The 21,801-nt window shown below is 38.3% G+C and overlaps 2 protein-coding genes and 1 pseudogene across 3 annotated transcripts in view; 1 reads left to right on the top strand and 2 right to left on the bottom strand.

Moving 5' to 3' along the window:
- Positions 1 to 21,801, top strand: part of LOC144637653 (ATP synthase mitochondrial F1 complex assembly factor 1-like) — a 120,684-nt gene that overhangs the window by 27,974 nt on the left and 70,909 nt on the right. The window contains exon 10 of one of the 2 annotated variants that reach the window (XM_078496715.1): positions 12,512 to 12,954. The exons of the other annotated variant lie outside the window; for it this stretch is intronic. Within the exon in view, the coding sequence (XP_078352841.1) occupies positions 12,512 to 12,685 (174 nt within the window). The 3' untranslated portion in view covers positions 12,686 to 12,954. Of the gene's footprint in view, positions 1 to 12,511; positions 12,955 to 21,801 lie in introns of those variants that run through there. 2 annotated transcript variants of the gene reach the window in all.
- LOC144637650 (E3 ubiquitin-protein ligase TRIM71-like) lies at positions 5,269 to 8,614 on the bottom strand. Its single transcript, XM_078496709.1, has one exon. It carries the CDS (start codon positions 8,600 to 8,602, stop codon positions 6,353 to 6,355), a length of 2,250 nt encoding a protein of 749 aa, XP_078352835.1. The 5' UTR covers positions 8,603 to 8,614; the 3' UTR covers positions 5,269 to 6,352.
- LOC144638969 (uncharacterized) overlaps positions 19,670 to 21,801 on the bottom strand; it is a 2,869-nt pseudogene continuing 737 nt past the window's right edge.

The following is a 21,801-nucleotide window of genomic DNA, read 5'->3' as shown; positions in this document are numbered from 1 at the left end:
TCCGGCTTGTAAATGACGGGGATGATCGAATGGAGGCAAAACTCAGGACCCAAAAAAATCCCTAGACCAAAAATAACCCCCCCCCCCAAAAAAAAAAAAAAAAAAAAAAATCCCTAGTCAAATTACCCCTAGATTGCCAGGAGTGGCAATAACATAACACAAAGAACACTCGTTTTGTTTATTTATGATGCCATTAATACGCCAAGGCCGTGGCAAGGCACTTCCAGTTTAGTTCGTTTTTAATACCCCAAAAAATCCTCTATCTAAATTAAGTCTCCCAAAAAAATACTTGTCAAATTTTCCAATCCAAAAAAATCCTGGAATCGAAAATTTGAAACCCCAAAAATCCTTCGATCATCCCCGTCATTAACAAGCCGGAGTACCCCCCTGGGGAACAGGACGAATTGAATACAGAAGAATTCCCATTTCCCGAACCCTTCTATTTCTCTGATAACTCTAACAAGGGCGGAAGGAGGCATTCTCTCGACCTGCTCTAACCAAAGTTGTTTCCATTACCTCAGTCGAACACTGCGCGCAAATTTACACTCGATTTTTCAAACCAATTTTCGTTTGCCTTGGAGGTTTTAGTAATCTGGATTCTGCTGGCTCTGACGTACCTGGAACGAGTGATAAAACACGCTGTGGCGCGAGATGGTAAATAACGTGATCCCGTCAAAACCGCCTTCCTCGAGAATTTTTAAGCGATGACGTCATGACGTCGTTTTATGCAGACGGTTGACCGATTCTGTTTTTCTGTTGCGCGCGATCGACCCGATCAATAACGTGAACATAAGTCAAGTTTAACCTCAGCAAGAAATCGCCGCGCATAACACAAAAGCAAAATACTCCGGGGCAGTTGAAAAGAAACAATACAAAGTATAAACGAAAGAGTCAAATTAGATTCCGGATGAGTTCTATTAGATTCTGTAAACAGAATCTCTAAATTCGTTTGGGCTTAGGGTTAGGAAAGGGCATTTGACCCTGCTTGAGTGTATAGTGTGTATACAGTAGAACCCCGGTAACTCGAACTCGGATAACTCGAAAACCCCGCTAACTCGAACTGAATTTCGTTTCCCTTGATTAAAATGTGGGTCAAATTTACCCCGATAACTCGAACTGTGGTTTTTGCAATTCACTACATACGCCCAATTGACATCACATTAGCTCTTCTTGTCGTGCAATCGGATTTAAACACTAAAACGAAAACTACAGCAATTTGATTTTAATTAGAGCAACGAACAGATCACGTATCTGACAGTCATTTTCCACTCTTATCTTATGATCGTTTGAGAGTTTCTGACGAGATAAGTTTAATTTGCACTGTACTGTGTACTAAAGTGCTGAAAATCGATAAACTATCAATTATTAACTTGGCAAATTGAATATTCAATCGACCCCGATAACTCGAAACCCCGCTAACTCGAACTATTTTTCGTTTCCCTTCAGAGTTCGAATTACCGGGGTTCTACTGTAGCAGTTTCTATGAGAAAAATGTATTTATGTGACTCCAAAACTGCTGTATCACATTGAATTGAATTTCAACAGATCCTCAAAATGCTAATTTGCGCAATCACTAATATGATCTAACATTACTTCTTAAGTCAGAAAATGTAAGCTGTTATAGCGTTTTTCTCACCCCCACCACAACCCTGCCCCCACGCTGTCTCCCCAACCTCGTTCCAAAGACTTTTCCCTTGGAAATCTGGAACGCCCGTTCCAAATTACCAACGGAAAAGCCCTGGGAACGAGGTTGAATTGTCTCCCCTTCTTTGACCAAACTCTCCATTGCACCGAAAATTGTTCTTATGCCAATTCTCCTCACTCCACATTGGAAAACAATAATTTAACACACTAGTGTCATAACTTGTGGGCTACTTTTATTAACGTTAATTTTTTGACCAATTTCCTGAAAATTATTTTTAAAGACCCTTTGTGAAACGCCATCGGTTCTGCATATGCATTGCGTGCCGTTTTTTCCGTGTTCCGTGACGCGAAAGAAACTGGGAACGAAAGAGAATCCAACATGGCGGTGGAAGTTCTCGGGATTTATAAACTTATTTTGACCTCAAAGCTACGATGGAGACCCCATCTATGTCATCGCTTGCCTTTGGAAACATATTTTTCTCCGTTTGGTTGTATTTGAGTGGAAGGAGAATGGCTACAGTGGCCGCAAAACACTGAAATGCAGAGCACGTTTTAATGTCGCTCACTGACAACAGCCTGGAAATCTCCAAATATACAACACTGTTACTGAAGGTAAGTAAAGAAACTACTGTATGTGAACATTGGTTTTTATATCAACTGATATTTTCTTTCTTTTATTGTCTAAGTAGGCAGATAACTTTGTTTAATTTTACGCTTTTATAATTTATGCAGCGGGAAATTCATACTGTTACATTGCGCACGTGTCCCGTTGTTTTGACTACAGTCCAATCTCTCTTAACGGACACCTCTATAAGACGGACACCTGGTGATGGTCCCTGCCGTTTTTTAGTCATTTTACTGTAACCAAACTCCCTCTAAGACGGACACCTCTCTAAGACCCCGGGGGGATACTCCCATATGTGGGCTATATAGGTATGTGCCGCCCGATAGGGTATGGTTTTTGAGGTTCTCGGTCCTAAAATAGGGTATCATTTTTGCTCCTTTTGGCAATGTGTTCCCGGTGTGATCCTTAGATAGGGTACCTAAATTCTATTATCTAAAATAAACGCCCAGCTAAACGAAAAAAAGATATCTTAAAACTGAATTTTCTGTTCAGGTATTAGAAAAGCGAATTTATAAAGATTTGTGTCTTGCCGTGCGCGGTTAGCTGTTATTTGGGTCGTCACGGAACGCTTCTCCTCCCCTTGAATAGGGTGTCATTTTTCGGTTTTGGGCCTTAAAAAGGGTATCAATTTTCGCTTTCTTTATCCTTAAATAGGGTCAGGGTTTAAGAACCTTGGCGGCACACCCATATCCGAAATTTATGGGAGTACCTCCCGGGTCTAAGACGGACAACGGACACTTTGAAATCATTAATTAACGGACACTTGAGAAGTGTTTTGTTCATGTTTTTTTCTAGTAAAAAAACTTCCAAAATTCATATCGACCTAAAGCAAAGTTAGTCAGCACCCTAAGGATACGTGTATACCAAAAACAATGACATTTAACGGATTACTTCTCAGCTTAAGTGAGGTCGTTTTCTTCTTATAGTATTACAGTTTGTAGAAGCTCTAAACTTTTGCTTTTACAAGCGAATGCGGTCTTTTTATTATTTTAGTCTTGTTGCAGTTTGCAAAGGTTTGTTGTATTGTGCATAGGTTTAGCTTTATTATTTCAGAATTACTGGTGTCATGTTACCTCGACTCACTACAAGACGGACACCTCTCTAAGACGGACAGTTGCAGCCGGTCCCAAAGGTGTCCGTCTTAGAGAGAGTTGACTGTATTAAAAGGCTGGTCTTTATTTATAAGGTGGTGGCCCAGGGGGGGAGGGGGGGTTAACTGGGGATTTCAAGTGACGGGGATGATCAAATGGGGGCAAAAATCAAGACCCAAAAAAATCCCTAGGGCTTCCAACAAAACCCAAAGAAATCCCTGGACCAAAAACCAACCCCCAAAATAATCCCATGCCAAATTTCTGAGCCATTAAATTTTTCAGAAAGGGGGAATGATCTGAAGATATAACACAAAGAAAAACATAAGAAACATGCTCAGTGTTTGTACTTTATTCGCAGAACTATGCGGCCAAGGCACTACCACATTACCTGTTTCCCGAGAGGTCCGCAAAGGTGATTGACAGCAGCAAAAAGAATTGAATTGAATTTCAGAGTTTGCATTTCACTGAAAACCGCAATAAATCAAGCCACTAAAAAAATACTTGCCAAATTTTCCTACTCAAAAAAATTCCAGAATCGAAAATTTCAAACCCAAAAAAATCCTTTGATCATCACCGTCACTTGAAATCCCGATTCCCCCCTGGTGATGGTGGGGCAGGGGATTAATTGAAGATTAAAATTTCTGCAGGGAATTCCTTCCCCAACCCTAAAAATGGCAAGTGCCCTCCCCTTTATTTTAATCCATTCCCGCGACCCCTGTCCCACATAATTCTTACATGTCCATTTCGAATTTTTTTTTATTGCATTTGGGTCCAGAAATGTCACATGATACACTGGGTGACTGCCTCCTCCTCGGGTACTTTGCATTTTCTCTGCAAATAAACAAGGCAAAAGCGAGGCGCCAGCAACTGGTAATGAGCAGAAAGTATGAGAGACACCTGGGATTGAGACAGCACTGGGTGAAGTAACAAGTGATGACTTTTTATAACATTACTTTGTACATAATTGTTCTAATCTTTGCAAAAAAACAAACAGTGTTACTTAGGTCAACAACTGTAAGCTGTTAGTGTTTTGCACCCCCCTCCCCTCCCCCCACCACTCCCTCCTCCTATATGGTCTCTTATTCTTATAGCTAACTCTCGTTTATAATCGGATGTATTTTTTTGTTTCCAGGTAGATGGGCCTATAACCGGGGGGGGGGGGGGGGAGGGGATTGTACTGGACATTATTACTTGTGCCAGTCTTCCGCACTCCTTTGTATTTTTTTTTTATCAGGCAATGTCAGGGAATTTTGAAAAATGATGTCTGTGGAAGTCATGGGTTACCTCTCTGTCCACCGTATTTAATAATCAAGTGAAGGTTTTAATATTTTGACAGTTCATCAATTTTGTATTTATTTGTCCATAGAGTATTTTTATTTCATACTCACAAAAGGTGTATATCATTGGGAGAGGAATAAATATTAAAATAAAAACATTTTCTTACCCTCAAAAAAGTAGTCAATTACTCATTCACAAAACAGAATGTTATGGATCGCCAAATTATTCTAAAACTCTGGCATAAAGTATAAATAGCAAACTGGACCCTGCATACTAATGCTGCCACTGTGTTATTTTTTATGACTTTGAAGTAAATATTATCAGTGCATTTCCAAGCAAAGCAGGCATTTCAGATAGTTCAGAAACAATATCAGTTCCTTTGATCGTCATATGAAAGTGACAGGAAGGCTGCCCAAAGGGCCTTTGATTATGAAATGTGTTGACCCAACTTATGAAGTCAGGTTCAAAATTAAATTATTCCAAACACTTTTTGAGAGCCTCCCATTTCTAAGCTATTGAAGGCGTTTTCAAAATCAATGAATAATAGGTGTTTTGTTTGCATGAAACTTACTATGTTAAGAATGTCACCATTAAAGTACTTGTCATAAAGAATTCACATATCAAGCAAGGTTAAAGATAAAACAATACAATTTATTCACACTCCAGTCTACATTTTCTTATATTCAGTTGTATCTTATTGGCAACTTTATTTTAAAATTGCTCCAAATTTACTTACGTCGTAAAACTAAATATTAACTTAACTGTTTACTTACAGCCAATTTAACAGTACATTGCCTGCTTAGTAAAACGTAATATGGAAACTATTGTAAATTATTTAAAGTAGTTTTATAACAAATATCATTCAATCAGTTCAGCCTTCAAGTTTCTCAGTTGACATATTTCAGTGGCACACAAAGTAAATTACTGGCTAAAATCAACTATCGCACTAAATTCAAGACCATCTTAGTTTCCCATACTCTAAAACACTCTTAGTAAATTTTAAGTATATAATAAAAATGCATAATGTCATATTTGTATAATTTCAGGCTACTGTTAGGAAGAGATCTGTATACAGTCGAGCCCCTTTTAAGCGGCCACCCTTGGGGAAATGGTAAGTGGCCGCTTAACAGGGGGTTCCGAAAATAGCATATGGCGTGACAGAAACATCACTTTATTGCCAGGAAATCAAAAGGTTATTACTTAGCTTATCTGTCATTATGTTGCTTTGCTGAAAACAAGGCCAATCTACATGTATAAAATTCTCTGTGGCCGCTAAATAGAGGTAAAAACAATAAACGAATCCCCATCAGGACGGCTGAAAGGTGGCCGCAGCAGCTTAATAGAGGTGGCCACTAAATAAGGGTTTATTTATAGTGTTGTACTGGCAATACTTTTGGGACTTAGATAACTGGGCTGGCACTTAATACGGGGTGGCCGCTAAAAGGGTGTCCACTCAGTAGGGGTTCAACTGTAGTATTTAATAGATTACAAGTAATATCCAAATTTTTTCTGCAAACGCTCTTCAACCTCCATAATCATAGCTAACAAATGGGTCAAATTTTAACTGACAGCTGTCGTTTTACTTTTTCAGGAAACTTCCTTAAAGATAACCTATAAAGGCTAACGTCTCCTGCGAGGCCTTAAAATTGACGACAAAAAATACTGGTAATCTTTTTCTAGCTATCATATTACGTACAGAAGGCTAATATCATATCTACTCAAAAATATGGATGCAATCATTTTCCAAATCACTTACAACTATCCTACCATCACTAAGAACCGCTGTAGAGTTTGGGTCAAACTCCCCTGTTGTGCTCCTTTGTGTTCCAAACTTTGCTATAAACTTTCCACTCAGTTCCAACACCTGAACCCTGTGATTATCTGCATCACAGACCATCAGGTGTCCTGCCTTGTTAACTGACAACCCACCAGGTTCATTGAATTCTCCGTCACCCTCCCCCTCCTTTCCAAATTTGTACAGAAAATTGCCATCCCTATCGTAAACCTTTATACAATGTTCACCACTGTCTGACACTATAAGATACTTGTCATATTGGATACAGTGATAGGGGAAGGTGAAAGAACCCTCTACGCCAATTTTACGTAAAACCTGACCATTGGGGTGAAATATCTTTACTAGTTTATTTTTTGCGTCAGCGACAATAACATTCCCGTCATTGTCTAAGGATAAACCGACAGGAAAGTCCAGCTGGTGATCAAGACTTCCCTTGCTACTAAATGTGCTTAGGTGCTCACCCTGCTCGCTAAAGCATTGAACACGGTGGTTACCAGAGTCAGCCACTATAATATTGTTATTCTTATCAAAGGCTATCCCGCGGGGGAAGTCTAATTCCCCCCGTCTATTACCCTCTGTACCAAACGATCTTAAAAATGTGCCATCAATACTGAATACCTGAATCCTATCGTTCCAACTATCACTCACTGCAATTTCATCACGTTCGTTCACTGCCACTCCCCAAGGCTTGTTAAACATTCCATCAGCCGAACCCTGTTGTCCAAACCATAACACGGGTCTGAACTGTCTGGGTTTGACTTCAACAGTAAATGGACTGCCATACACATGTTTATCATTTACCTTCACTGATGCGTGGCATTTTCCAGTTTTTTTTGCAAAATAGCTGATTTTGTAAGTGCCATCTTTGTTATCTTGGACTCGCGCTTTCGTGGCACAGTCATGGCCTTGACGATTGCTGATCTGCATTGTGACACAATCATGCTCCTGGTAATGTTGTTCTCCCTTGACATTTCTTGTTGTTAAGGTAAACTGTGCTTCAATTCCAACCACTGCTTCACGGATTCCTTTTCCTTCGGCACTTGATTGATGCGTGCTGGTATCGCTGAGCAATGTTTTCAATAAGCCGATTCCTTCAGAGTTTGCTTTGTCCATTAATGTTTCATTTTCTACGAAAATGAATTGACGAAAGCCTTCAAGGTCACAGTCAATATTCTCTAGTTCATTACTACCTCCTTCTGGAAAGATCGTGTTTAACGAACAATCTAATTGAACAATCTCGGCGCTTGTGCATTGTTTTAACAGTGTTTCAGTTTGTTCGATTACTGTCTCAGTCATGTTCACTTGGTGTTCAATCTCGCTCTTTTGTATCACAAGACGCTCCATTGTCTCTGCTGCCTGTCGTTCTGCTTTTTTAAATATTTCCTGTTTCTTCGCTTCGATGACACCGATCATCTTCTCAGCAAACTTCTGCGCGCCTCGTTTCACGGTAGCGACTCTTTCTTGAATTTGAGTACAAGTTTCATCAAGTTTGGTGATTTTCTTTCTCTTGTGTTGCACGTTTTCCTTTTGCGATTCAATGACAGATGTCACTCGTATCTTGCGTTCATTTGCAGCGTCTTCCAGAATTATCTTGGCGTGACCTTCGTGGTGTGTCAGAGCGCAAGTGTTGCAAATGGCAACTTCACAGTTCTTGCAAAAGAACTTGAGCTCTTCTTCTTCGTGGTGCTTCTTTTGGCAAAACGCAGGTCGCTTTAAAACATTTTCAAAATCTTGATCTTGAAAGTCTTTAAGCGCTAACACGCGGTGCCCCTTGTTCGGACGCATCATGTTGTGGCCATTGATACATTGGCCACACCAGAAAGAACTACACTGGAAACAGTAGAAACTCTCTGCACTTCTTTTGTCGCAATTTCCACATTTGACGCCCGTGGTATTACACTCTTTGATCGCTAGGACATCTAGCAAACTGTTGATGCGAAAGTTGGTCGGCAGGTCGGCAAGATTTCCACTTGTGGGGACTCTGGTCTCTCTTCGGCATTCTGGGCAGACTATCGCATCACGGCGGCCACTCGTTCGTAATATGCCGTTTAGGCAGTGGAGACAAAAACTGTGTAAACATGGCAGTGTTTTTGGATTTTTGAATGTATCCGTGCACACCGAACAGGATACTTCTTCATGAAGATTGTTTAGCAAAGTTTTTATATCCATGTTTAAAGACGGAAAACAGCAAAGGTTTTTAAGTTGTAATCGTCTCAACAATGTTGAACTGATCAAGCACTGTAACTTTTACCTTATAATATCGACCAATCGCAGAGAGGTATTAGACATGTTTTGACATATCTGAAAATATCGACCAATCACAAAGTGGTGTTATACCGTGACGTGTTTCTTGACATGTTGTTTACTTAGAATACCTTGATAAAGTGCCAAGGATTCTAAGAACTGTGATCATGATATATAGCATGACCTGCAAATCAAGGCTTTCAGCTAACTTTTCAAATCAGATCACTAGGTAAAAATGCTTGAAATATTGTTAGGACGTATTGGTACGTTATCGTTGTCTAATTCACTTTTATTAGTGGAAACTTACTCGTGTTCTATTGACATTTGCGAATCTGATTGGCTCTCCCACTGTTTTATATTCGCTTATAGAACACGTTTACGCGACTTTTGCTTTATAAAGGGAAATTATTTGCGATGTTTGGCTTAAAATACGTGGAATTATAGGTTTAGACTGGAATCCTTTCTGAGTAGTAGTCAACGAAGCGCGATGGTCAACTTGGTTGCGCTTCGTTGACTATTTGCTCAAAAGAACAAAACTCGGACTTGTAGTCTGACTGTTTAGTACAGAACACTCGTCTTGGTTTTTCAAAATTATTTTTTTTATCGCAAATTGAGAAGATTGTTTAGTATGGTTTGTATATCCATGATTAAAGGCGGAAAACGAAGAAGGGTTTGGAGTTGTAAACGCCTCCAGCAATGTTGAACTGATGCATGGGTATGGTAATTTTTAGCCTGATAATATCGACCAATCACAGAGAGGCATTAGACATGTTTTGACATATTGTATACTTCTCAGAATATATTCGTGAAGTGCCAATAATTTTTAGAACTGTGATCATGATATTAAGCATGACCTGCAAGTCAAAGCTTTCAGCTAACTTTTCCTATCAGATTTATGGGCGAAAATGATTGACATGTTATTAGGACGTGGCGGTACGTTCTTTAACTATAGATGTCTGTTTCACTTAATCAGTGGAAACTTTGTGGTGTTTTATTTGAATCCGCGAATCTGACTGGTTCTCCTACTGTTTTCTAGTTGCTGAAAGAACACAATCGTACGATTGTTGCTCCTAAAAGTGAAAATTATTTGTGGTGTTTAGCCTGTTATTTTATTTTCCTGTTAATATCGACCTATCGCAGAGAGGTAATAACCTTATTTTGACATATTGTATACTTCTTTTATCTTACAATACATATTTAAATTGCCAAGGATTATAAGAACTGTGATCATGATATAAAGCATAACCTGCAAATCAAACTTTCTGCTAACTTTTCAGATCAGAGTGCTAGGCAAAAATGATTGAAATGTTGTCTTGTTTTCACTTCAGAAGAAACTTTCTTGTGTTTTATTGCAATTCGCGAATCTGACTGGTTCTCTCACTGTTTTCTAGTCGCTGAAAAAAAAAACACGGTCGTACGATTATTGATCTTGAAAATATATTATTTGCGGTTTTGACCTAAAATACTTAAATTTTGAGGTTTTGGACTGCAAACCTTTTTTGAGTGGATAGTCAACTTGGTTGCGCTTCGTTGATTATTTGCTAAAAAAATCGGGTTCGTAGCCTAGCTGTTTAGCACAGAACACTCGTCTTGGTTTTTTTGATCGCAAACTGAGAAGATTGTTTAGTAAAATTTGTAAATCATGTCGAACTGATCAGATGTGGTTACTTTAGCCTAATAATATCGACCAATTACAGAGAGGTATTAGACATGTTTAACATGTTGTATACTTCTCAGAATAAAGTGCCAAGAATTATCAGAACTGTGATCATGATATTAAGCATGACCTGCAAATCAAAGCTTTCAGCTAACTTTTCCTATCAGATGTATGGGCGAAAATGATTGACATGTTATTAGGACGTGGCGGTACGTTCTTTAACTTTCGATTTCTGTTTCACTTAATCAGTGGCGACTTTGTCGTGTTTTATTGGAATCTGCGAATCTGACTGGTTCTCCTACTGTTTTCTAGTTGCTGAAAGAACACGATCGTACGATTGTTGCTCTTAAAAGTGAAAATAATTTGTGGTTTTTAGTCTGATAATATCGACCAATCACAGGGAGGTATTCGACTTGTTTTGACATATTGTATACTTCTTATCTTACAATACATATTTAAATTGCCAAGGATTCTAAGAACTGTGATCATGATATATAGCATGACCTGCATGCAAATCAAAGCTTTCAGCTAACTTTTCAGATCAGAGTGCAAGGCAAAAAAAGATTGAAATGTTGTCCCTGAATTCACTTCTGAAGAAACTTACTCGTAATTTATTGGAATTCGCGAATCTGACTGGTTCTCCTACTGTTTTCTAGTCGCTGAAAGAACACGATCGTACGATTGTTGCTCTTAAAAATGAAAATTAAAAACCTTGAGGTTTTGGACTGCACTCCTTTCTAAGTGGTGGTCACTGAGGCGCGATATTCAACTCGGCTATGCTTCGTTGACTATTCGCTCAAAACAACCAAAATTCTGGCTCGAGGCCTGTCTGTTTAGTGCAAAAACTTTTTTTTCAATCGCAAACTGAAAAGATTGTTTAGCAAGGTTTGTATATCCATGATTAAATGCGGAAAACGACGAAGGGTTTGGAGTTGTAAACGCCTCCAACAATGTTGAACTGATCGGGTATGTTAATTTTTAGCCTGATAATATCGACCAATCACAGAGTGATAGTAGACATGTTTTGATATATTGTATGCTTCTCGAATAAAGTGCCAAGGATTCTAAGAACTGTGATCATGATATATAGCACGACTTGCAAATCAAAGCTTTTAGTTAACTTTTCAGATCAGAGTACTGGGCAAAAATGATTGAAATGTTGACCGTTTCACTTCAGATAAAAGTTACTCGACTTTCTCGTTGGAATTCGCGAATCTGACTGGTTCTCTCACTGTTTTCTACTCGTTGAAAGAACACGATAGCTCGACTGTTATCTTAAAAAAAGAAAATTATTTGCGGTTTTTGACTAAAACATTCATAAAATTATAGGTTTTGGTTTGTATGTGAGCGCGGGAGCGATAGTCAAAGATGCGCGATAGTCAACTTGGCTGCGCTTCGTTGAATATTCGCGTTAAAGAAGAAACCTTGGGCTCGTGGTCCAATTGCTTAGCACAGAACTCTCGACTAGTTGTTTTATTTTGTTATTTATTCGCAAGCTGGAGTAAATTTGAGGTTTTCTCTGTCTTTCAGAGGCAATGGTGGCATGTCTAATTATAAAGCGTTTATCAGTCTATTGTTGTAGTCAGATATAGTTTTGATTACGCTCTGAATTGTTCTACACGAAGTCCAAATACTAATTTATCGTATTTATAACAAATTTCGAGGTTAGGAAGTCTTTAGGAATTTTTTTTGTACGAAAAAGCCAAAGGTATGTTCAATCAGTTTTACAAACTGTAGGAAAACAGCAAGAAAGAACCCATTTAAGTGCATATGATTGACGCGCAAATGGCGTACGTGTCCAATCGTTACAGGTATCCAATTTGAAGTTCAAATTGGATACCTGTAATTGGACACCCACATTTACATCTACATTCAATTTAGTTGGTGAAGTCATGAGAAATCACACTAACTTTTCTTTTTTTAAAAAAAAAAAAAAAAATTTAAAAAGTACCCACGTGATCGCGTGCCAATTACGTGGCAAATAGGCGCGCGCAGAGCAAATCAAAATCGAGAATTTTATTATAGATACGATTATTCCCTGAATTATACTCCACTCAGTCCAATTACTATAACTAATTAAATTGGTGATTAAAGAAATGAACCACTCAAATAATTACAGACCGAATTGGACTCCACTTAGTCCTATTGCCATTATTACCATTTTGACTTCTTTACAGAGCGTGTTGGATGCACAGTGGTTGGCCTATCAAGTTCAAATGTACTATGCTTCAGAAGGCGATCGCAGAGAGGAGATCCTGAAAACCTTTAATATATTCCCGGAGAAATTCGATCACATGACAGTGGTGAAAAAACTAAACGTTGAAATAGAAAGCAGTGAGAGCATCAGTTAAAGAAAAAGAATAAACATTTGTACATTCCAGAACTTGTTAGCCGAGACTGAACATAAATTTTGAACCATTAGCCTGCGCAGCGAGAGTGAAGCGAGAGTTTACCGCAGTTTGGACGCGCGAACTGCACTCGCCCAAATTTTGCACGGTCAAAAGACGAGTACACTTGCTACGCAGGCTAATGAACCGCTGACGAAAAGGTTTGTTCAGTTTAAAGCCTGTAAGAAACTTGCAGTGGACGTTTTGCCACAATAAATTCGATGCTTTATTTATGCAGTCTTTTAGCTCTGTCTCTTGTTATTGAATTTGTTTTTCCAAAGACGTAACCTAAGCTGTATTATTAAAGGGAACCTCCACTATTACGACAAGTTGACGTTGAATTGTTTGAAATAATGCCTAAATTCCAAATTTTACAGGACAAGGGAAAAATAACAATAAGTGGAAAAGATTATTGTTTTTAAATTTCCCGCGCGCCGCCATTTTGGATTTTATGACGTGTGATGGTGGCCCAATTGTTTAAAACAATAGATCCTCTGCTATTACACGTCATAAAATCCAAAAGGCGGCGCGCGGGAAATTTAAAAGCGAAAATCTTTTCCACTTTTTGTCGCTATTGGATGTTATTTTTCCCTTTTCCTGTAATATTTGGAATTCAGGCATATTCGACGTCAATTTGTCGTAAGAGTGGAGGTTTCCTTTAAACAGAAGTCCTCGAGAAATGAATTTACTTCATACTGGCCGGTATATAGAAAGTAATTTTGCGCGCTATGTTGAACAAGAGGGGCACGCGAAATTACTTGGGCATTTAATAAACTTCTTAAGCTTTGCGCTGGTGAAATCTCGTGGGTTCGGAAAAGGGAAAAAAATCGGTCTGAAGCCTACTGTGCATTCCGGACGCTTTCTTTCTTTCTTCCTTTTTTTTTTACTTAACACTTGCTCTCACCTTGGGTTGACGCGCGTTCCCAGTGTCTCCCTTCAATTCCCTGTAAGTTCCGCCTTGCGTTTTCTCATCTCTTACATTCATGGTGCATTCTCTTGTGCGTTCCCCTCCATTTATGCGTCCCTCCAGGAATTACCATTACTTTTACCATGCGTTCCCTGGTTCCTTCATAATGCTAACCCCAAGCCTGGGTCAGCACCAGCCGATCCTTCACCCAACTTTGGCCAACAGCCAATCTTGACTGACAGATATCCCTGGGGCGACTCCAAACTCAGACACCCATTACCGTGTTTTCCCATGGATTTGCTATGGGCTTCCTCCTCCCTTCCCCCCCCCCCCCACTATCCCCAGTTATTCCTTGTGTGTCCCCCCATGCTTTTGCTTGTCCGTTACATCGTTCGTTGAAGTGCCTGATTTCCCCTTCCTTTTCCTCCAAATCCATCCTTGTCCGCCAATAAATTACTATCGTCTTCAGCAGTTAAAGTTTACATCGAAGTTAATTAGTGCAGAACTGATTATTATCAGACTGTTATAAATGAAACAAGGGAAAAAAACGAGATACGAAAAAAGGGCAAAAAAAAAAAAAAGGAAAAAAATGGGAACTTCTTATTAGGAGCAAGGCTATATATATAAATGAAACAACTTTACCGATCAGACTGATCAGATCTCATGCAAAGGGTAGAGAGGAGAGGAAAATAATACTCCAAGTTTTATTGTGACGAGATAAGGAAACAGACCGAATCAAGAGAAAATATTCTCTATTGACCGAATTTAATACAGAAGAATCCCGATTTCCGAACCCTCGATTTTCGAACTCAAACTAGGGCAGGAAAAGGCCTTCTTATGACCTGCAAAGTCGTTTCCGTTATCTCAGTCGAACATTGTAATTTTACACACGCTTTTTTTAAACTAATTTTTGTTTACATTCAGTTGGACATTTTAGAAATCGGGGTTCCACTATACCTGATGTACCTGGAAAGTGTAATAAAACACGCGGCATGACGCGAGATGCTAAATAACGTGACCTCGTGGAAGCCGTCTTTCCCGATAAACTTTTGCGTGACGGAGCGTGACGGGTTATTCGTGTTCCGTGACGCGAAAGAAACTGGGAACGAAACAGAATCCAATATGGCGGTGGAAGCTCTCAGTTTTAATTATTTTGACCTCAAAGCTACGATTAAAACCTCATCTATGGCATCACTTGCCTTTGGAAACATATTTTGGCTCGTTTGGTTGTATTTGAGTGGAAGGAGAATGGCTACAGGAGCTGGAATACACTGAAATGGAGAATGTCATTCACTGACAACACAGCCCATGACAGCCTGGAAATTTCTAAATACACAACACTGTTAATACTGGAGGTAAGATCCTAAACTACTTTAGGTGAATATTGGTTTTTATATTGACTGATATTTTCTTCCTTGTCTAAGTGGGCAGATAACATAAAATTTGCGCTTTTATAATTTATACAGCGGGAAATTCAAACTTTTACATTGCGCACGTGCCCCGTTCTTTTGACAAAAGGCCGGTTATAATTTATGGGGGGTGGGGGAGTTATATTGAAAATAAAGATTTTTGCAGGGACTTCCTTTCCCAGGCTTGACAATGGCAAGTGTCCTGCCCTTTATTTTAATCAATGCCCCCCTCCGTCCCACATAATTCTTACATGTCCATTATGAATTTTTTTATTGCATTTGGGTGCATGAAGCTGACTAGCCAATGCCACATGATTTATAACTGCGTGACTGTAGTGGTAGTTCAAAAAAGCCGATAGTAAAAGACTGAAGAGCAACTCCAAGGGAAATGGGTTTTAACTTGAAATAATAGGGAATTCGAAAATATAACCGAAATCAAATTAGCGAGGTTTAACTGAAGAAAGTGTGTATAAACAATAGAGTGGGTAAAAATGTGGAGCCCAGCAGGCTCCTGATAAGAGCTCTATATCATGCTAGATTTGCATGTTTTGTGTTCCAGGGCTTTCAGCTTCTTTTTGAGTTTGTTTCACATCAATCACAAGATCAACTGAATCAACAATTTTGTATTCCATTCAAATCGGTTAAGGGCTTTTGCATTACTTGCACAAAAGCGCCAACAACTTTGACCGAGTGCTGATCGTCAAAGAAAAATATCCAAAGACCCTAATCTCTCTCCCACCGTGACTAGATTTGCATGTTTTGTTTACCACCACTTTCTGATGGCATGTTGCACGTTGTTTTAAATGTCATCTTAACTTGCGTGACCAATCAGGTTGTGTTACCAGAAAAACCGAAACCATTGATAGTATACAAATTCAGGTAAAACCGACTTACATTTGCTTTCATTTGTTTACAAACAGGTTACAAAATTTGTTCTAGAGCTGTTATCTCATTATGCTTTGACATCATTAGTCTCTTTACGAAAAATATAGCCATCCAGTGTTCTCTCAATTTTAACATTTTGATTGGTCGACTTTCTTACGCAAGTGGCCTGGTTAGAGTAGTTGCACTGTAACACAAAAGTTGTCAGCTGCTTTTATCTATATTAAGTTGCCCTTGTTAAGTTTCATTGCTTCTGCATTTTATTTTTGTTTTGTTATGTTTTTTGAAAGCAATATTGTTGCTTCCCTTTGAAAATATCTCTTTATTGTACAGTATTTTTTTGCTTAATGTTTAAAAACACTTTTTACTGAAACACAGCATTTGCAGGATTGCCACAGGTCAGGAAATGGTCAGGGAAAATAAAATTCTTGAAACTTGGTCAGAGAAAAGTTAGGGAAAGGGAATTTTATTTCAAGTCAGAGAAAATTGACGGACATTTTAAAGAAAAGTCAGGGCAAATTGAAATCATTACATTGCTGATTTAATCACAGGCCGCCCAGGCTCTCTCGGTAATTATTTGTTAATAATTTGCAACGGTCGTTGTCGGTTCGACTCAAGCGATCGAAAAATATGCTCCATAAATGGACGAATTTGAGATCTTTCGTTCCTAAATTACAATAAACTGTAAGCCTACTAAGTAGAGGGCGTCAGCGGCAAGTGAGGAATAAACGTCCCAAAACCCCTCAAAATCACACAAAAACAGACAAACAACAATATGTAAGTGATCTTTATTTATATGGCTTACAGTTTATTGTAATTTAGGAACGAAAGATCTCAAATTCGTCCATTTATGGAGCATATTTTTCGATCGCTTGAGTCGAACCGACAACGACCGTTGCAAATAATTAACAAATAATTACCGAGAGAGCCTGGGCCGCCTGTGCTTTTAGTAAACACTGTAAACATTCCAACACCTCTGGAATATTTTGTTTGGTGAATTGGTTTTCCCGAAACTCATTCGATGAACTGCCAAAACACCGTCACGAAAACAAATTACGCTTTGTCGAACACTCTATCTGTTCTGCATTCAGAGAATTACACTTGAAATTTGTCAGGGCTTCAGCTAACGTAGAAGAAAACTCGTCCACGCAATTAACACGCCTCGCCTAAGCCATTAGCACCAGCATTTGACCGGAAGTCTCGTTGAAATACTACAGCCAATCAGTACAGTTCACACCGCTTCATTTAGTATTGTTTCTCGACCAATCAGAAGAAAAACCAGAATCCGGTTTTTTTACATACGATTCGATAAGTAAATGTATCATGCCCTCCTTCCCCGCAGTGGTAAGTAGGGAGGGAGGACATGATCTCAGGTTAGGTTGCGGGCCTCTCTTGGGCCCGCAATAAAATGAAATAAACCGTAACATCTTATCTGCATTTTCTGAGAATAGAGGTGCATGCACAGACAGGACTTCGACCCTACTAAATGCCCCCTTTGTGTGAACAGCACGTGATTGTTCTCCTGCTACGTTTGCTGCGTCATGTCCCACCTTAAGCCAACAAGTAAAACAGAACACAAAAATAAATTTCTAATGTCGTGATCACTGTGTATCTACACGGGTCTGATCGGACCATTTGCAGATAGAATTGTAATCCTAGAATACTGAAAATACGCTTGTGTTTACTTGCGCAATACTGTGATTGGGACTGAAAAGGCCTCAAGCAGTCTGAGAGACGAGACGTTACAACTCAGTTCTGACCTGCAAAATATTGCAGACAAGAGCAAATACAACTTGACCCTCAAATTTTATTAAGTTATCAGATAACTTATCCGTTCGCGGATTGTTTTTACAATGCAAATTGATAAGTATTGATTGAAATGCTAAAACAAGATCAAGACAGTTGATAACTTTTGTGGAATTAACCAATCACGGAGCTTTTAATATTAGAGATGTTTTGTGATCATGAGAGGTTATCATTTCTAGGAATTATTCCACGATTTCTTAGAATTGTGACCAGTATAGCTGCAGATATTTTGACAAAAAGACTTTTTAGATCAAAATGCAAGGAAAATATTTGAAGGGTTTTATCACGGTAATTGGTTCAGTATTGTTTTACTGATTTCATCCAGGAGTTTATAAAATTTCAATAACTTAATTGAAATTTGAATGAAAACTGGAGTCCATACGCACTATTTGAAGCTTGGTCCGAAATGATACCATATGGTTTTGGTTACCGAATTGCGAATGGACGATTTCAAAAAGGTTAAATTATTATCGATCCATTTTTTCACGCGATGTTTGTACACGAAGATGTCACGTGATGTTAGCTTAATAAGATGTCACGCACAATACCAGGATACTTTTGCTGTATAGAAATAATGGGTATATTAACGTGACATGAGTAACGTGACATGTCAGTGTATTGAAATAAAGTCGCACAAGGGGTTTATAAGCACCAGGCGAACGTACCTATATCAGCTATGCGGATGGCTTTGTCAGACTACAAGTGAATGTGAGTATGTTTTACCGCAGGAAATTCCCAAACAAATCATAAGTTGTATTTGACACTTGCAAGGTGCAAAGTATAGACAGTATCAAATGCGTCGAGAAAGTTGAAAGTTGTAATATTTGACAACAACAAACAATGAGTTCTGAGAAAATTATACAGCACCCAAAAGAAATATTCCAGCTGTCTTAAGAGCACTTTTGATTTCATATCTGTATGTTTTGTTATGAGAAATGTTCTCCTTTCGGGAGCAGTGTAAGGAATAATTCAGCACTGACCTCGTTTACATGATCAGGGAAAATGTTCACTACTCAATACATACAATCGAGTATCGCCCCCGTTTAGGTTGTTGTCATCAAGCATTCACATATCAAGCAAGGTTTACGAAAAATTGGTACAATTTATTCACACTCAAGTCTACATTTTCTTATCATTTTATTACAAAGTTGTATATTATTGGCCACTAAATTTACCCAAAATTTACTTACATCACAGAAATGAATATAAACCAGTGTTTATTTACAGCCAATTTAACAGTACATTGTCTGCTTAGTAAAACTGAGTATGGAGACTATTGTAAATTATTTAAAGTAGATATCATTCAATCAGTTCAGTAAAAGTTTCTCAGTTGACATATTTCAGTGACATGCAACATCAATTACTTTTAAGTAAAAGTGGCTAATATCAACTATCGCACTAAATTCAAGACCATCTAAGATTTCCTAACTTCAAAATGCCCTTTAGTAAGTAAATATTTACATTCAAACTATAGAATAAAAAACACGGAATGCAAAATTAGTCATGTAATATTTGTATAATCTCAGGCTACTATAAGAAGGAAGTCTGTATATGTATGTTAAGCTGACAAATTTTCGAACGTTTTTTACTGCTAATAACGCCCACTACAACCTTCATACTGACAACCAACAAACAGGTTAAATTTCAACTGTCAGCTGTTATTTTACCTTTTTCATATAAACTACCTTAAAAATGGCGACAGATATTACTGGTAATGATTTTCTAAGTATAAGGAACTTCAAGATTTATATTATGTACAGAATGTGGATGTCATATCTACTCAAACATTTGGATGTGATTGTTATTAAAATCACTTACAACTATCCTACCATCACTAAGAACTGCTGTAGAGATTATTGGGTTTTTAAACTCTCCTTTCCCGCTCCCTTTTGTTCCAAACTTTGTTATAAACTTTCCACTCAGTTCGAACATCTGAACTCTTTTGATTTTAATTCTTTCTGTTTTGGTATGGGAAATGTTCTACAAACTACAAGTGAATGTAAGTATGTTATACCGCGGGAAATTTCCAAACAAATCATAAATAGTTATAATTAGCAAATGATGAGTTCTTAGAAAATTATACAGCACCAAGAAAAAGTAATTTCAGCTATCTTAACAGCACTGTTTTGTTATGGGAAATGTCCTACTTAAGAAAGCAGCGTGAGTTATTACAAAGATGAAAAATCAATTAAGCACTGACTACGTTTACTTTAAGGAAAATGTTCACTGATCAATAAATACAATCGAGTTGCACACCCCAGCCGTTTTAGTGGTTATCATCAAGCATTCACATATCAAGCAAGATTAAAAAAAATCAGTACAATTTATTCACACTCCAGTCTACATTTTCTTTATATACATTTATACAAAGTTTTATGTCAATGGCTACTCAACTGACTTAAAATTTACTTTAATCACAGAACTAAATATAAAGATCTTTACTTATAGAGGGTGTCACTAAATAGTGAACAACATTAGTAAACTTGTGGCCCTCTATTTAAAAGCTAAAAACTAAATAAAAACTGCAAAGATAAAACTATTTGCAATACTGCTCAAATACTGCTGTTAACGATATATTACATAAAAAAAATTCGGAATTAAAAACTATTTTTAACTAACTCCAAAACGCTCTTAGTAAATGTAAACTATATCATTAAAACACGCAATGTAATATTTGAATAATCTCAGGCCAGGCTACTGTTAAGAGGGGGTCTGTATATACATAGCATGAAAAATTGTCCAACATTTTTACGACTAACAAGTAACAAACAGGTAAAATTTCAACTGACAGCAGATTTACTTTTTTCATGGAGATTTTCTAAAAAAGAGGACATACTAAGGCTAATGTTTCCAGTGAGGCCTTAAAAATGGAGACAAATATTTCTGGTAATCTTTTTCAAACTATAAGGAACTTCATGATTCATATTACGTACAGAAGGTGGATGTCATATCTACTCAAAAATCTGGATACGATGGTTATAGAAATCACTTACAACTATCCTACCACTACTTAGAACTGCTGTAGAGATTGGGTTTCTAAACTCTCCTATCTCGCTCCCATATGTTCCAAACTTTGTTACAAACTTTCCACTCAGTTCGAATACCTGAACCCTGTGATTAAATTCATCACAGACCATCAGGTGTCCTGCCTTGTTAACTGACAAGCAACGAGGTCTATTGAACTCCCCGTCACCCTCCCCCTTCTTTCCAAATTTGTACAGAAAATTGCCATCCCTATCGTAAACCTTTATACAATGTTCATCACTGTCTGACACTATAAGATATTTGTCATATTGGATACAGTGACAGGGGAAGGTGAAAGAACCCTCTACGCCAATTTTACGTAAAAACTGCCCATTAAGGTGAAATATCTTTACTAGTTTATTGCCTGTGTCAGCGACAATAACATTCCCGTCACTGTCTAAGGATAAACCGAGAGGATCATTCAGCTGGTGATCAAGACTTCCCTTGCTACTAAATGTGCTTAGGTGCTCACCCTGCTCGCTAAAGCATTGAACACGGTGGTTATTACAGTCAGCCACTATAATATTGACATTCTTATCAAAGGCTATCCCGAGAGGCGAAGTTAAATTCCCCCTGTTTATCACCCTCTGTACCAAACGATCTTAAAAACGTTCCATCACTACTGAATACCTGAATCCTATGGCTGTTAACTATCACTCACTGCAATTTCATCCCGTTCATTCACTGCCACTCCCCAAGGCCCGTAAAACATTCCAGCAGCTGAACCTTCTTCTCCAAACGATAACACGGGTCTGAACTGTCTGGGTTTGACTTCAACAGTAAATGGACTGCCATACACATGTTCATCATTTACCTTCACTGATGCGTGGCATTTTCCAGTTTCTTTTGCAAAATAGCTGATCTTGTAAGTGCCATCTTTGTTATCTTGGACTCGCGCTTTCGTGGCACAGTCATGGCCTTGACGATTGCTGATCTGCATTGTGACACAATCACGCTCTTGGTAATGTTGTTCTCCCTCGACATTTCTTGTTGTTAAGACAAACTGTGCTTCAAGGCCAACAACTGCTTCGACAGATTCCTTTTCCTTCGGC

Source organism: Oculina patagonica, chromosome 14 (genome assembly GCF_052425735.1).
Source record: "Oculina patagonica isolate OP01 chromosome 14, crgOcupat, whole genome shotgun sequence".
Taxonomy (NCBI): Eukaryota; Metazoa; Cnidaria; class Anthozoa; order Scleractinia; family Oculinidae; genus Oculina; species Oculina patagonica.
The sequence above is the reverse complement of the archived record's forward strand: the minus strand, read 5'-3'. Positions and strand labels throughout refer to the sequence as shown.

Excerpts from the sequence above, each read along its gene's own strand:
- LOC144637650 (XM_078496709.1), bottom strand. The coding sequence starts at position 8,602 with ATGGATATAAAAACTTTGCTAAACAATCTTCATGAAGAAGTATCCTGT.